This window comes from Mustela erminea, chromosome 7, assembly GCF_009829155.1.
Source record: "Mustela erminea isolate mMusErm1 chromosome 7, mMusErm1.Pri, whole genome shotgun sequence".
NCBI lineage: Eukaryota > Metazoa > Chordata > Mammalia > Carnivora > Mustelidae > Mustela > Mustela erminea.
This window is the reverse complement of record NC_045620.1, coordinates 62,649,472-62,665,483: the sequence shown is the minus strand read 5'-3', so window position 1 is coordinate 62,665,483 and position 16,012 is coordinate 62,649,472. Positions and strand designations below refer to the sequence as shown.

At 38.8% G+C, this 16,012-nt stretch overlaps 2 protein-coding genes across 5 annotated transcripts in view; one reads left to right on the top strand and one right to left on the bottom strand.

Annotated features, from left to right (window-relative positions):
• The window catches only part of RHOQ (ras homolog family member Q), a 36,034-nt gene extending 28,639 nt beyond the window's left edge, over positions 1-7,395 (top strand). The window contains exons 3-5 of the mRNA XM_032351857.1: positions 3,269-3,433; positions 3,749-3,844; positions 7,094-7,395. Of these exons, the coding sequence (XP_032207748.1) occupies positions 3,269-3,433; positions 3,749-3,844; positions 7,094-7,249 (417 nt within the window). The 3' untranslated portion in view covers positions 7,250-7,395. The remainder of the gene's footprint in view (positions 1-3,268; positions 3,434-3,748; positions 3,845-7,093) is intronic.
• Positions 7,396-7,427: 32 nt separating this feature from the next.
• Positions 7,428-16,012, bottom strand: part of PIGF (phosphatidylinositol glycan anchor biosynthesis class F) — a 35,121-nt gene continuing 26,536 nt past the window's right edge. For all 4 annotated transcript variants that reach the window (XM_032351854.1, XM_032351856.1, XM_032351855.1 and 1 more), the window contains one exon: positions 7,428-7,738. In XM_032351854.1, coding sequence (XP_032207745.1) covers positions 7,625-7,738 — 114 coding nt within the window. In that variant the 3' untranslated portion in view covers positions 7,428-7,624. The remainder of the gene's footprint in view (positions 7,739-16,012) is intronic.

The window sequence follows — 16,012 nt, the reverse complement described above, 5'->3', positions numbered from 1 at the left end:
TCTGTGCCTGCATGTCTCTCACTGAGGAGAGTCTATATTATGGTTGTGAAAGGGATCCATGTAACAGACCTATGTTCTATGGAATATTTGTGTTGTTACTAAGCATTTCTAGAGGACTTTGCATTCACTTATTCTTTTTTTTTTTTTAAAGTTTTATTTATTTATTTGACAGAGAGCACAAGTAGGCAGAGAGAGATTGGAGGAAGCAGGCTCCCTGCTGAGCAGAGAGCCTGATGTGGGGCTCGATCCCAAGACCCTGAGATCAAGTCCTAAGCTGAAGGCAGAGGACTCAACCTACTGAACCACCCAGGCACCCCTCACTTATTCTTTATTTCTTGTAATCCCCTTCTAGAAAACGGGTACAAATTCTGTTTCCCTGATGAGGTAAATATGCTTGAAAAGTAAAATTTTCATTAAAAAAAATCTGGTTTCCTTCCTTCCTTCCTCTCTCTCCCTTTCTTTCTTTCCTTCTTTCTCTTTTCTTACATTTTAAATAGTCCTCAGGCTCTTGAGTTCCAAAATGACTAATTAGTACAATGATAATATAGCATTCTCTTTCATTGATCTGAAAATTATACTGTCCTCAAGAGACCTCAGTTTGATTGGTGTATTTTGATGCCAGTGGAGAAAATGTTATTTCTCACAGGAGTTTCTTCTCTGCGGTGGGAGAGCGCTGTGAAGCCAGCCCCGATGTGAGACGGAGGGGACCCTGTGTGGATTAGCAGAGGAAAAGGAGAATCGGTTTCCCGTGGGATGAAGGATTTATGTTAAAGCACTGACAGAGTCCCCACATGTGCCTGGCAGAGGCCGAATGCTTTTGTTGCATGATTTTTATTTCTCAGAATCCTATGAGATAGTATCCTCATTTCTTATTCTGTGAAAATCGGCTAAGTACATACGGATGCAGAGAGATTTTTAACAATAGCGTCCACCCGTCCACTGCCTGACCATGCTGAGCACACGTTTGCTCAGGAGCTGCCAGGTGGAATGCTAAGATCGGTGCTATCCCTGCTTCCCCTCATGGCCACTGTTTAGTCCGTGGACCCATCCTACCAGGCAACACTCACACTAAGTTGTAAAAACATGTTCAGTTTTTTCAGAGTATCTTAAAGTAACTGGTTGGGGTACAAATTGTTCTACCCCCACGCTACCTGATTTCTTCAATTAATGCCATTCATTAATGCCAGAGCACTGATTTCTTCAAACCCAGTTAGAGGGCCCCCATTTTAAAAATAAAGGGTAAAGAAGTTTGTGGATGGCATTTCCCCTCTTGTCCTGTATTAGCCAGCACCTGAGAAACCTTCCACTACACCCGGCTCCAGACTGGTGGTGTGCTTTTTGAAAACATCACAGGAAAACAGAAGGGTTAACTCCCAAGTCAAGTTTGAGACTTGAATACACTCATGTTGAACATTCTATTAAAAAAAAATGTTGGGGTGGGGAGGGGCGTTGGTACCTGAATGGCTTGGGTAATCATCTGCCTTTGGCTCAGGTCCTGATCTCAGGGTCTCTGGATCAAGCCCCACATTGGGCTCCCTATTCTTCAGGGAGTCTGCTTCTCCCTCTCTCTCTGCTTCTCAGCCCACTCATGCTCTCTCTCTCTTAAATAAATAAAGTTTTTAAAAAAGAAAAGGAGAATGTCAGAAGATGACATGAAAGGAAAGTTGTCCCGTGAGGGAAATGCTACAGCTGAACGGGGAGCGGAAGGTGTTTCGAATACTCCTTCAGCTCTGCGTTTCTTGCCATTTTAGCAGTGAAGGCGTGGAGGCCGAGGCGAAGAATAAAGCTTCCCTGAAACCAGAGGAGACTCTAACCACGACAAAAATGGAGTCTTGACTATTCACTTGTTAGAATGGAAATAACCAGAATATTTAGGGTCACAGAAAGTAGTCTAAGCAAAATAGAATCTTCTGCCTTTTGTGAGGGTGAGATCCTGAAAGAGCCATTGATAGGACTGGAATTCAAAGCAGCAGTTTAAAATTATGTAGTAATGCAGGGGCACCTGGGTGGCTCCATCGGTGAAGCGTCCCAACTCTTGGTTTCAGCTGAGGTCATCATCTCTGGTCATGAGATCGAGCTCCCAGTCGGGCTCTGCACTCAGAGGGCAGTCTGCTTCTCTCTCACCCTCTCCTTTTGCCCCTCCCCCCAAAATGACTAAATAAATCTTTTTAAAAATATAAAATTAGATAGTCTAATGTATTCTCGTTTGGAAAGCTCTGAGTGGTGCAGAACAGCACAGATCACTTGATCTCTTCTATGTACAGATGTCTGAATATGCATAGTCGGAGGTTTATACATGCATAGAAAAAGAACTGGAAAGGTATGCCTGGAAAGGTCTACATTTGGGGAAGAGAATGGAAATTGAAGAGGAAAGGGGGATTTTTGTGCATTTACTTTTTATGTTTCTGTCTTTAAACTTGCATGCATGTGTAATTAAGAAAACCTTATCAACAGGGAAGACAGCAATTTGAGGTCTCTGGGAAGTGTGTAGTGGTTAAGGTGTAGGTTCTGGATTAAGACTGTCAGGGTTTGAATCCTGTCTGCTCTCCACTGGCTGTACACTCTTACACAGGTTATTTAACTTCTATGCCTCCTTTTCCTGCCGCGGAAAACAGGAATCAGTACTTATGTCATGTAGCTGTCAGGAGGATGAACTAAGGAATGCAGGGGGGAGTGTTCTGGATCACGACCTGACACACAGTAAACATTCAGCATCTGTTAGTCATTATAAATTAGAAGAGTCAGACAACTTCCAGCTTTAATCAATTCTTGGTGCAAACATCTCAGTTTAAAACGTTTTTAGCAATAGGAGCGCCTGGGTGGCTCAGTGGGTTAAAGCCTCTGCCTTCAGCTCAGGTCATAATCCCAGGGTCCTAGGATTGAGCCCTCCATCGGGCTCTCTGCTCAGCAGGGAGCCTGCTTCCTCCTCTGTCTCTGCCTGCCTCTCTGCCTACTTGGGATCTCTGTCTGTCAAATAAATAAAATCTTTAAAAAAAAAAAAAAGTTTTTAGCAATGGCCTTAGTAATCGCGGTTTATCTTCTCCAAGTTCCCCTGTGGTTGTTAATGGTGTTGTCATATTCTTAGCCCACTGGTAACCTCAAAAGGAAGAGTAACAAACACAAATGGAATTACCTTGTTTCGTGTAGAGTGCCACACATTCTGTTTGAGGAATTCTCCTGACTTTGCTTCTCTGACCATGTAACCTTACATACCTATTATTAGTCAACTAAAGAGATGGGAATAATGAGCTTTTTCTCTCTTCCTTAGGAAGACTATGATCGTCTGAGGCCTTTATCTTACCCAATGACTGATGTCTTCCTTATATGCTTCTCTGTGGTAAATCCAGCCTCATTTCAAAATGTGAAAGAGGAGTGGGTACCGGAACTTAAGGAATATGCACCAAATGTACCCTTCTTATTAATAGGAACTCAGGTATGTCTGCTTTGATTTTACCCATTTAAGAATAGTCTCTTTGGCCTCTCTTGTGGGGTCACTTTGAGACAAATAGTCCTAAGGGTTAGCAGACGATATGCATGTTTAATCTCAGTTGCAAGTTATAATAAATTCTAATTATAGAAAAATAAGAATTTGGAAAAGCAGTGCCCAAGTAAAGCAATCATACCAGTTGGCTTTCAAAGTGAAGTTCATCTGTTTGATCTTTTTTGGGTATGTGGGATTAAATGGGACTACACGCTTTATCTTTAAAGACTTGTAACATTATGGGACATATTGACCTTTCTTGATTAGATTGATCTCCGAGATGACCCCAAAACTTTAGCAAGACTGAATGACATGAAAGAAAAACCCATTTGTGTGGAACAAGGACAGAAACTAGCAAAAGAGGTAACAGAACCTTTACAGAATGTAAAAATAAGTGTAAAAGCAGCTTGGGTGATAATTGAAACTAACATTTATTGTGCATTTACTGTATACCGGGCACTGTGCTAAGTGCTGCTACATGCATTATCTCATTTAATCCTTGCACCTGCTCGGGTGGGTCTGTGACAAATGGAGGGGTTGGCGACGTCAGATAATTTGTCAAGTCCCATAAGTAATAAATGGTAGAGCTGGGTTGCAGGGGAGGCCTGACTACAGAGTCCAGGTGCTCACACCTGCACGACACTGCCAACAATATTTTCCTCGTAAGTTACCTGTAGAAAGAGGCATCAAAGAAAGCCCATTTAAATCTTTTAAACGTTTATACTGTGCCAGAGCAGACTCTGTCTTCGGTGAAGACCCACAGAGTAGGTGGTGGAATGGCATATAGATGAGTTTAAATCTGTAGTTAAAAAATGATGGCTAGGCTTAAAAAGAAATGTGTTGAATTTTCTTCCAGTCATTTTATGAAAGATAGAAAATATTAGCATTCTGGAAAATATACCACTGTGATGTGCCTAAAACTTGTAACTTCTGTTCACCTTCACCCTGAAGCTAGGCTTACTTTTCTCTTTGGCCCTAACATTATTAAATTCAATTTTTTTCGATATGACTTTAATAGGACTTTTGTGGAAACAGAATCTAATAAGGTCTTTTAAAGTGTACTATCAGGAGGCAGAAGAAAGTGAGAAAACTTTTTGGAGGACAGTTTTCCCTAAAACAAAAGACAAATAGCTTCGCTGACACATTGCTTTAGAAATTCTGTGTATTTAATTTCATAATCCCTGGGAGAGAAGGAATTTCTAAAATGTCATAGAGTAAAACTGTAAATGAAAATATTGGTGTTAACTACTTAAAAATTTGATACATCAAATGCCAGAGATAAAATTTAAAGTCATAAAACAAACGTGACACATATGGCTGAAAAATGGGTTAATATACTTAGTATACAGGAGTTCCTTACATATAAATTAATCAGAAAAAGACATCTATGCCCCAGTAGAAAAATGGGCTATACCATCAGTGGAAAATTTATCAAAAAATATAGATTGCCATTGAATATAGGAAATCTATTCATAGTCCTTAGTAGTCAAATGTAAGTTCAATTTCTGCCTATAAAATTGGCAAAAAAAAAAAAAAATAGCAACTGTTCCAGGGTGCAGGACACTCTCTTGTATTATTGGTCATTGATAGCCAATATTCAGAAGCCTAAAATCGTGCACACTTTTGATCAGGCAATTCCATATGTAGGAATTTATCTTTAAAAGAACTATTACAGATGTGCTTAAAGAGATGGTTATGAAGTTGCTGCATTGTTTATAACAGAAAATAAAAAAAGCCCATGGATCTATTAAAAATTTATACTAATAGCTATTGTGATGTTTATATTATGTAGTTTAAGGGGGAAAAAATGGTTGCAAAACACTAGGATCCCACCTGAAGGCCTGTTGGCAGCATTTGGGGCAGTGGGTTTCTTCTTCAAATACTTTACCTGGCTCCCTTGCTTGCCCTCTCCTGGGGTTTGCCCCCAGCAGTGGCCCTTCCTCTATGTCTCCAGTCCCTGTCTCTGCATGCTGGATGCCCAGGGATCAGCACGCGGCTTCTGGAACATCTCTTCTTCTGCACCCACCCTCCCTAGGCCCAGGTGAGCTGCTGTCAGTCTTGGGGTTTGAAAAGTCTGCCCCTGAAGATTGCCAAGTTCCCATCTCCAGCCTGACCATTTCCCTAAACGCCAGACTCGGTAATCCAGCTGTTCACCCAACAAATCCATCTGGGTGGCTAAGCATCTAAAAATTAACATGTCCTAAACAGAATTCCTAATTTTATCCTCTGTGCCCATCCTCCCAGTTACTCGGCTCAAAAAACCTTGAGGTCACACTCGACTTAGCTTTCGCTCTCCTCCTGTGTGGCAGCCAGGCAGCCAAAGCTCTTGTCCTGACTTCCGAATCCCTCCAGCGTCCACAGGCCCCTCATCATCCGCTCCTCGAACAGTCTGGTCAGGCCCCTTTGTCTCCAGCCTGGATTACCGGAACAGCTCTGACTCACCTTTCTGCTTCTGTCTGTGACCCATGTCCACCTGTTCTCAACACAGCAGCCTGAGTGAGTCAAAAATACAAGCTCGATCAGGTCACTGCTCTGCTCACAATCTTCCAGTGGCTCCCCAGCTAGTCAGAGGCCTACGGACCCCGGCGTGTCTGCTCTCACTGACTATAGTCTCGGCACAAGGCCTTCTTGCTGCATCCCCAGATTTCGGACCTCGGGGTCTTTGTACTTTTGCCCCTCCCTCTGCCTGGAGTGTTCTTCCTTACGGAACACTATTTTCTCACTCCTTCCAGGTCTCTGCTCAGGTGTCACCTTCTCAGTGAGGCCTTGCCTGATCTTGTCCCACTCCCTATCCACCTTCCTTCCCCAGTTGTCTCCAGACCACATATTCCCTTCTGACATTCAAACTCTAGTAGCTCGTGGTGGACCTTCTCCCTCTAAAATGTAAGCTTCGTGAGTCTGGGAGACTTATTTTGTTCCTTGCTGTATGCTTTCATTTGGCAAATAAGAATGCGCAGTGAATTTCCAGTGAATGAACAAACGGAGCCTCTCCTAGAGGAGAAGCCAAGGTCCCTATTCCGGCCTCACCGCTTACCAGTCTCTGCTGCTCCCTCTCTCCTGCCCTTCTGGCTTCCTTAGCCTCCTCTGAACGCTCCATTCATGCTCCCACATCACCGTCTTCCCAGTGGTGGCTCCGTCCGCTTGGACGTGGCCCTCACTGCTCACACCACTTTGTTGGGCAGCTTCCCACCTGTGTTCTGTGCACGCCCCATCTGCCCCGCGCTGGTGCTCTGAAGTGCACCGTACCATCTGCCCTCGGTTCCCTTGGTGGGCCCCTCCCCCAGGAGAATTTAAGCATGTGTAAGCATCACACAGCAAGCACTTTGGTCTTCTGTTCAGTTCTCTGACATTATCTCCAGCACCTAAAACAGTGCTTGGCATATGGTAGGTAACCAGTAAATACGTGATGAATGACATCAATTTTCATAGAGTAAGTGTGGAAGAATATACACTTACCTTTTAGTTGGCTGTCTCTGGGTTTTTATGAATATGGATGACGATTTCATTCCTTCTGCATAGCTGTTATTTTCTCATTTTCCTTATAATGGTGTGTTGTGTCATACCAACTGTGTAAAAAAGATTTTATATGTTTGTGATTTCTTTTTCTCCTAGATAGGAGCATGCTGCTATGTGGAATGTTCGGCTTTAACCCAGAAGGGATTGAAGACTGTTTTTGATGAGGCTATCATAGCCATTTTAACTCCAAAGAAACACACAGTAAAAAAAAGAATAGGATCAAGATGTATAAACTGTTGTTTGATTACGTGAGAAACATCTTCAGTGGCCAAGGAAACTGTCCATTTCTCTTAAAAAGCATATGAAATGCTACAACTATACCCAGACCTCTTCTAAATAATGAAGCAGTTTAAAACTTGAAAGAAAAAAAAAAACCTTAAGAATGTTTCTTAAAGGTCCAAGAAGCAGCAAACAGCATCTGAAGCCACAATCTATTATAAATACTTTATTTCAACTAGAAGGTACAATCTCTCAGGGGTTTCATAGTTTAAAAAGCTACAATCACACCATGTTGTAACTACATAAAAAAACAGTGCTGTAAATGGAACTGCCTGGCTTAGACCATAAACATTTCTGCACAGTCTTTATGGAATCTGCACAAAGAAATATCTTCTCCCTTTGCTCCAATTAATTGTTCTTGTATGTAAGTTGCTTTCTATTCCAGTATATCCAGAGTGGTGAAATCACAAGGCCAGCCACGTAGCCAAAGGTCGCTCCAAGCGTACAGGAGATGGGCCATACCTGAGGAGAGAATGTATGAGATCAAAAAAGAATAACTGTTTTATTATAACTTGAGCACAAGTGTAACCTAAATATTTCTATATTAAAGCTTAATGTGCTTTCTTAAAGAATGCCAAAAGTGTAATAAGGTTATAACTGCATTTATCATGAACACTAAAAATGTACACATTCTAGTTAATGTACATTTGACTGTAACAAGGCTTCTGGCGACTGTAGACTTAGTTTGATGCTTCCCAAACTGCATGAGATACATCCTAAAATTACAAATTAAAATTCTGGGTCAGACTTTGTCATAATCCTGGACTTGATATAGCTGTCTGAAGTAGTTGGCAATTTTGTCTTTTAATTTCCACCTTGGCTTATGTAATCAGATGACATGAGATGTGTGTATGCTGACCAAACTACAAGAAACTTTAAATAGTGCTAAAGAAAAGAGACCTAGAATTTGAGCATGTTATATGGAATTTATAACAAAGCAACTGCTTCCATAATACTGATGTTACCTTTCAGACACAGGTATTGGAACAATAGCAGAAGTTCTAGAACTACAACTTAATGTACACACCTAAAAGTGTCAGTTAAGTGCAATACTGGCTTCTAAATACCCATTTTGTCCAGCCATATTACATTTTGCAATATTAGATCAAGCAAGCCAGAAATAAATAATGTTGATTTCTTTCATCCACAAGCAGTACGTGCTAGTCCCTAGGTGAAAGGCCCTGCTTTGAAAAAAAAAAAAAAAAAATTTATGTTCACCTGTGAGGCTTATTTGGTATACTGGAGCCTTTTCTAATCTTTCTCTGGGGACTCAGGCTGCAGAATTGTGTTAGAGGTGAACCATCTTAATTACTCGTTCTATAACCTAATTATGCTTCCTTGTTTGGTCTGCTATGGATCTGCCTTGTTCCAAATGCCATGCAACAGACAATAGTGTTAGACAAAGTTTCAGTGTGAACAAATTAATGCAGTTCAGACAAGCATAATCTAACCCATACATTTTTCTCCAGCCTTTCCTCCACTTAAACTTGCTGTTGACTAAGCTATGAGTTATTTATGTCTTTGGTGAGCTTCTGTTAATTTCCATGACTTGAGCTAATAGCTGTGTCTATTGCACAGATTGGGTAATGGAACACTAAACTTTTATACTTGAAAATGACAGCCTTAAATGCTCTTATCAGTCACAAATCTAGGATGTACTGTCTTGTCTGTAAGCTTTGTAGAGATTTTTAAAAATAGAAGCATCATCTTCCCCATTGAAGAGTGAAGAGTCTACTGGGTAACTAGTCAGGAACTTTCTCTCTGAACTGGACATCCAGTGGACATCTTCCTTCTCCCAAAGTGACAGTTCATATTAAGTACCATGGCCTTATGTGTGCTCAAACAGAATCTTTATGTAACTTTCTCATTTAATTTGGGTCAATTAATTATTAACTATTTTTAGATACAACTGAAAGGAATTGCATAAATCAGTATATTAACTATGTTGTCCAACACATGGTATAAAGGAATTAAGACAGTAAAGTATTATACATTTCCACCTCGCCTTTGGGGATTTGATGGGGATTTTTTTTTTCTTCTTCAAATTCACTTCTGAAACTTTTCATACTTGGTTTACTAGCCAATTAAAGTTAAAGTCTAGAATTTGATCTGCCCTACGAGAAGTGGACTAGGAATCTGGGAACAAACTCTGGTGTCACTCTGTTTCCTGCCTGGGCCTCAGTTTCTTCATCTATAATAAACATGGGAGGTAGAAGAGGACCTCCAACATCTCTCCCATTTATCAACTTTTATGATTCTCTTCTTTCTTATTCACAATATTCATTGTTGGACATTACCTTTTCAGCTGCACATTCTTAAGATGGTAAAAAACCCTGTATATAGACTATTCGAACTCTAAGCAAAGATGATTGTATCATCTGAACCTGAGGTGCCTTAGGTACTCTATTGACCTTGATGGGGTTTGGAGTTTCCCATTGCTTATTAAGAGCCTCTTTATTGCTTTGATTCCTTAGTATTTCTTTTTGCACTCAATCCTTCCTGCCACCCTAACTAAAAACCAAAGATTTGTTTTCTATTCATGAGCAGATTGTAGAAAAATTGCCTTATTTTCAGAAGCACGTCTTCATTAAAGATTTAAGTTTCAGCAGAAATTGAGACTAATCACTGGAACAACTCGTTCAAAGTAGTCAAGTAGCTGGGAAATAAAATACTTCAAAAATATCTTACTGACATGAGTTTTGCTAGTCAATGCAAATACGTTGCTTCAAATAAGGTCATGTATGAATGAACTTAAAAGAAACGTAGTTATATTTTTTGCATATAATCAGTTCTGAAGTTCTTAAAAATAATTTTAGGGGCTCCCTGAAATCTCATTTCTAATACTTTGCTAACTTGTACCCTTGTTCTGTCTCTACAGATACATTTTAGGTTAGCCCATGTTGAATGATCTTATTTCTAATAAGTAGAGCCTGAATTAATGGTTTTATTGTGAATTAGTTACTTTAGGCATTGCTTCCATTTGATTTTTAATTATTACTCTTAAGTACCAAATTAAATACTGGTTTGTTGGTTGTTGTTTTTTAAGTGATTGTTACTTTAACAGTGTCCCATCTTAACACCTGGGGTTATAAATAAAATAATATGCATAGTTTACTATCTATGTAAAGCACTGAACTTCTTACCTTAGTAGTTTTTATTTAACACCCTATGTAAATGTTTGGGATAACATTCATTCCTCTCTTTCTCATGCTGTAAGTCTAATCACCAGCCAAGGGTGAGCACCTGCACTTTGTTAAAAAGTGTCAAAGTGTAGAGACAATAATAATCCATCATGAATCCTAGCAAAATTCCAACTTGAGTCTCTAAATTCTACTTAACTTGCTTTGTAATTTCAGTATGGCTCTTCATTTCCAAACACACACACACACACACTCTCTCTCTCTCTCTTTCTCTTTAAACAGCTGCCATACTGGGCCTCCAGTGGAATGCCAAGATGAGATACTAGTTTAAAAGTTGTGTCTAATGAGGGGTTAAGGCTTAGAACACTTGCTATTTATTTAATTCTTAAGAAATCCATGCCATCGACAAGTTAACATGTTGGACTGGCTTTAAAGGCTACTTGCTAGTGATAAGTCAGGCTTTCCTGCTTGACTTCCCTGGAAATAAGGAGCCTTTAACTGTGACACACTTTTTTAAAGGAGTATTTCTTCATGTAAGGGCAATCTGTCTGATTTTTTATTCCCAGGATAGGGAATGGCAAAAGGAGCAGCTGAGCTGAAGGGAGTTCGGGGAGGCTGCCCACTGAATCACCTTTCCTCTAAGGTTCTCATGACTGAATTTCCTGCTAACCTTCTTACAACTGCTTTAAAATATTTAAAACTACACAAGGGCAAGAGACCACACATTGACTTAGCAAACCATCCCTAGCTTCATCTTGCATTTTCATACTGAGATCTTGGGGTTTTCCATTTAAAACTAGGTACTTGTCTTACACATAGAGATGTTTCTGTTTAACATTCTTCATGCCACAAATAGGCTTAAAACCAAAACAACTGTGGTATCATCTACTGAACAGACAATCCAACTGCAATGCTACAGACATTTCTTCAAATTATGCTCATTGAGATGGCTATATATAATTATCTTGTTTTGTTTAAGGAAAAAAGAAAACTCGAAGACATTCATGTAAAGGAAGTCATTCACAAGTGTTTGCCACCAAAATGACTGTCTTCTTTTTATCCAGTTTTTTATAAATTAAAAAATTTTAACCACTTAAATGGACTAAAAAAAAATCCTGTTGTATGACAAAAGATAATTTATCATGCAAGTGGGTAAAATTATTATAGTTACTGTTAAAAAACCTATTTAAAAAAATGAATAGCTACATCACATGAACAAAGTGTCTTGCTACTTACTACTATTATCCTTTCTTTAAACCAAATGACTCCTTAACATTGTTTTTTCATCACTTAAACCAAAAAAGGTCAGTGTTCTCTTCAAATACTCAGAATTAAGAAAGGCCTAATATGATAGAGTCTGGGAACCTGGTACCAGCAATAAGTTGTGTTTCCCTCACAAGAAAAACAATTTCACGGTAATACGCCAAAAATAAATTTCTTAATAAATAATATACAGATTTAACTTTGTATGTTTTCTCTTTTAAACAAATCCATGTTATGGCTGGTTTAAAGACATTTCAAAATTATATAAGCTTATTTCCACCTAAAGACCACACTGCTGATCAGGCATTACTGATGTATCTATATAGTGTTGAGACTCTCAAAACATGTTCCAAGTACTATAGAATAATGATTCAAGAATACTAATTTTTGTATTAGACTGGACTTGAGTCTCGGCTCTGCCATTTATTAAATATGTGACCCTGCACAAGTCACCTAATTTCCCTGTACCTTGGTTTCTCATCTGTGAAATGAGGATCATCATAAAACCCACCTCAGGGGTGCCTTGGTGGCTCAGTGGATTAAAGACTCTGCCTACAGTTCAGATCACCCTGGGATTGAGCCTTGCATTGGGCTCTCTGCTCCGCAGGGTGCCTGCTTCCTCCTCTCTCTCTCTGCCTCTCTGCCTACTTGTGATCTCTGTCTGTCACATAAATAAATAAAATCTTAAAAAAAAAAATCTAAAAAAAAAAAACCACCTCACAGGATTGCTGTAATGATTAAATGAGATAATATGCTATTATTATATAGCTCTTAGAACCATACCTATAACAGTATCTGGCACATAGTAAATGAACTATTAATGGTACATAGTACTGAGCTATTAATAATAATCTTTTAGTCCGTATTCCTAACAGACATAAAAAAGTTGTCATTATAATCTAGAATACCATCATCCCCCAAATACACCATCTCTAAATCTGCTATTAAAAAATTCCTCCCCAAATTTTAAATTGTAATTTAAAAAGCTACATCTAGGGGTGCGTGGGTGGCTCAGTCATTTAAGCGTCCAATTCTTGATTTTGGCTAAGGTCATGATCTCAGGGTCATGAGACTGAGCCCACCTGCTAAAGAATCTCTTGTCTCCCTCTCCCTCTGTCCCATCCCCTCCCCCCAAAAATAAAAACTACATCTGACAGAATTCATGTTTTTTTCTTGTCAAATACGATCCATAGATTGTATATGTATATATTATACCATTTTGGGGGCTCAAAGACCCCATCTGTAGACTCCTGGTTAAGAATCCCTGTATTCTTCATCATTCAACCCTAAGAAGTATTTTATTAACTGTTCTGGTTGATCAAAGTAATACAACGACCCTCTACATTTTGGTTCAGAATTTTAAGGATCAATTTCAGTAATGTATTCAGTAATTTGTTTATTATGTGATTTGAGAGTAAAAGGCTTAAATCTATTTTAATTATAGTCTGCACAGTATTTGGTTCCTTTAATATGTATTAAATGCAGGTAGGTCTTTAATCTTGTACTGTCACTGAAATGCTACCCACAAGGTTCCTGACAAGGAACAAGACCGTGAACAGCCGGTTAGTATGTCACTGAGTACGGCAATTTACGAGCTATCACAGGATTCTTAAAATGATGATCAGGTATTTCAAATTAGATGACGATTTCTACTGATGCTACTTTCAGATATTCAATGAAAGTTTTAAAACAAATGTATAAAAACATTGGGCTCCTTTTAAAAACACCTCCTATTTCACTTAAAAGCTTTACTTTGCTTTTCTGGGAAGGAGCACAATCAGTGGACTGAGAAGGAGCTGAGCTGAGGAGCCAGGTCAGCCGCTTACTTGGCTGTGTGGCCTCGACCAGATCACTGACCCATATGAGTCTGTTTGCCAATGTGCAAAACAGGGGTAATACTCCCTCTTGTACTTAAAATGTGGGGCTATTTGTTATTAAAGCTGTAAAGTACCATGCATTAGTTATTATTCTGTATATGTTTTACCTTGAAAAAGCCAAACTTATGTGATCACCGATACATTTCTTAAGTAACCAACACAAATTGGTGTTAATTAGAAGTGGCAGTTTAGAACAAATAAGATAATTCATGAGCAATGTTATGTTGTAGGAATACATTCTGTAGGAACTATTCCCTTGTCCTGGTAATCCTTTTTAATACATGCCATCCTTCACATGGAATGTCTGTGGAGTATAAAGTTAATGAGAAAACTCTCAAAAGCCACGCAACACACTGCATTATGTTAATCATATGTAGCCGCACCTCAGGAATAGAAGCAATTCCTGCTCCTTGCTGTCATTTTTCATAAATTTAAAGAAGTGTAAGTACAAAACCAACCACTTGTTTAAACCAACCACTTGGTTTAATGACATTTGTGTCATTTTTAATAGTCTCCTATCAATGACTCTATTCATTCAAACTCCATTAATTCAAAACTATTGAGCCCCTACTATAAACCAAGCAGTTAAATTGAAACAAAGATTATTTGATTTTGGATATTAAAATGACAAATTCTTAAAAAATAAGTGCTACAATTTTTGTAAAGGTATATGATGTCACAGATACCACAGGGAAACTGATGTAGTTGCAGACCAGAAAACCTGGAAACGGTCTAAGTTGTGAGAACAACTCACAGTCTTTAGGATTACTGGCTCTTTCAGATAAAAGGGAGCTAGTTCTAAACTTCTCACAAGCTACTTTTTAATGTTTATTGTGCTTATCACAAATGTGTGTTTCAGGACAGATCAAATTCATCTTTCAAAGCCTGCTGACACTTATACTGGCTTTAAATGATGATTTATATTTTACTCTGTATTTGCTTGGTAAGTGAGGTGTTTTGCTAGATTTTCTTAAAGCAAATGCTATTGTTTAGTGTGGGAGTACATTATAGATGAATTTACTCATCTGGACACATTTCTCTGGTGGTAAATCCGTACCATTCCAGGTGCACTCTACACTCTCGCATGACCTAGAGCACAGATTTAGAAGAACTAATTGCAGAGAGGTGTGTGGTCTCCAATCTGGAAGTTTTTGTGAAAGTGATGATACATGGTCAAGATCGTACAAATATGATAGCCTGGCTAGCACCATTCTTTCGCTGCTGGCAGAGCATTATCAGCATGGTTCCCATACAACGAATCCACCTTTTACATAGAAAACCATGTTCTGGGGCGTCTGGGTGGCTCAGTGAGTTAAAGCTCTGCCTTCGGCTCAGGTCATGATCCCAGGGTCCTGGGATTGAGCCCCACATCGGGCTCTCTGCTCAGCAGGGAGCCTGCTTCCCTCTCTCTCTCTCTCTGCCTACTTGTGATCTCTGTCAAATAAACATTTTTTAAAAAATACAAAACCATTTTCTGTCAAGTATTATGGGTTTTTTTCCCCATGCTTGAAATACAAATCATATTAATATAAAATTCATATAAATACTTATTTTCATCTGTCTATATACAGTGTTATATTGATAAAATACATATATTGATAAAAGAAACACCGATTAGCCTAAAGACATGCCACTCTTCAATAATTAAATCCATGTTCTTAGTTTTTTCCCTTGTTCTAGCATTATTTCCGGTAATCCTTATGCTCTCTAGCTTCAATTTATGGAAGAATTATCTATAGCATCTGTGACTTTGGAAAATGAATATACATTTTTCACAAACAGTAAATTTGTAACCTGATAAAACTAGAGAAAACAAAGATTGTAACATATAGCGATGCCTTAATTATCTGTTATGGGAGTAAATACAAATATTTTTAAACAATTTTAAATTGCTTTAAAAAGGTCTTAAAATCAATTTTGCTTTTTAACTTTATAGAAAATAAGTACACTCAAAAGAGATGTGATTATCTGGTTCAATAACATTTTAGAGACAGCAGCACTCAAGCCCAGAGTTTAAAGGCAGTTGTGGGTTTTCTAGGCACAAAAGCTTTTGCATAGTAACTTCAAATTCTCTCCTACAAACGTATTAAATTTTATGGTCTAAAATACATATACCACAGTGGTCATGGCATTTATATGAAATTCTTATGTGTGGGAGGAAATGCAATAGAGTAACTACTCAAGCTTTTCCAAAGAGATCTAAACCATGAGAGAAAGAACAAACAAAAGAAAAAAGGAAAGGGGAAAGGGAAAAGGGAAAGAGGAAAGAAAAGGAAAGGAAGAAAGGAGAGAAGGAAGGAAGGAAGGAAGGAAGGAAGAAAAAGGAAAAGGGACAGGAAGAACAGTTATGTTTCAGAGTTCCCAGCAAGGAAAAGAATCAGGTTTGGATCCTAAGGCTTCCTTTTATCAGCCCAGTAATGCTGAGCAAAATGTGTACGCCTCTCCCCACACTTCGA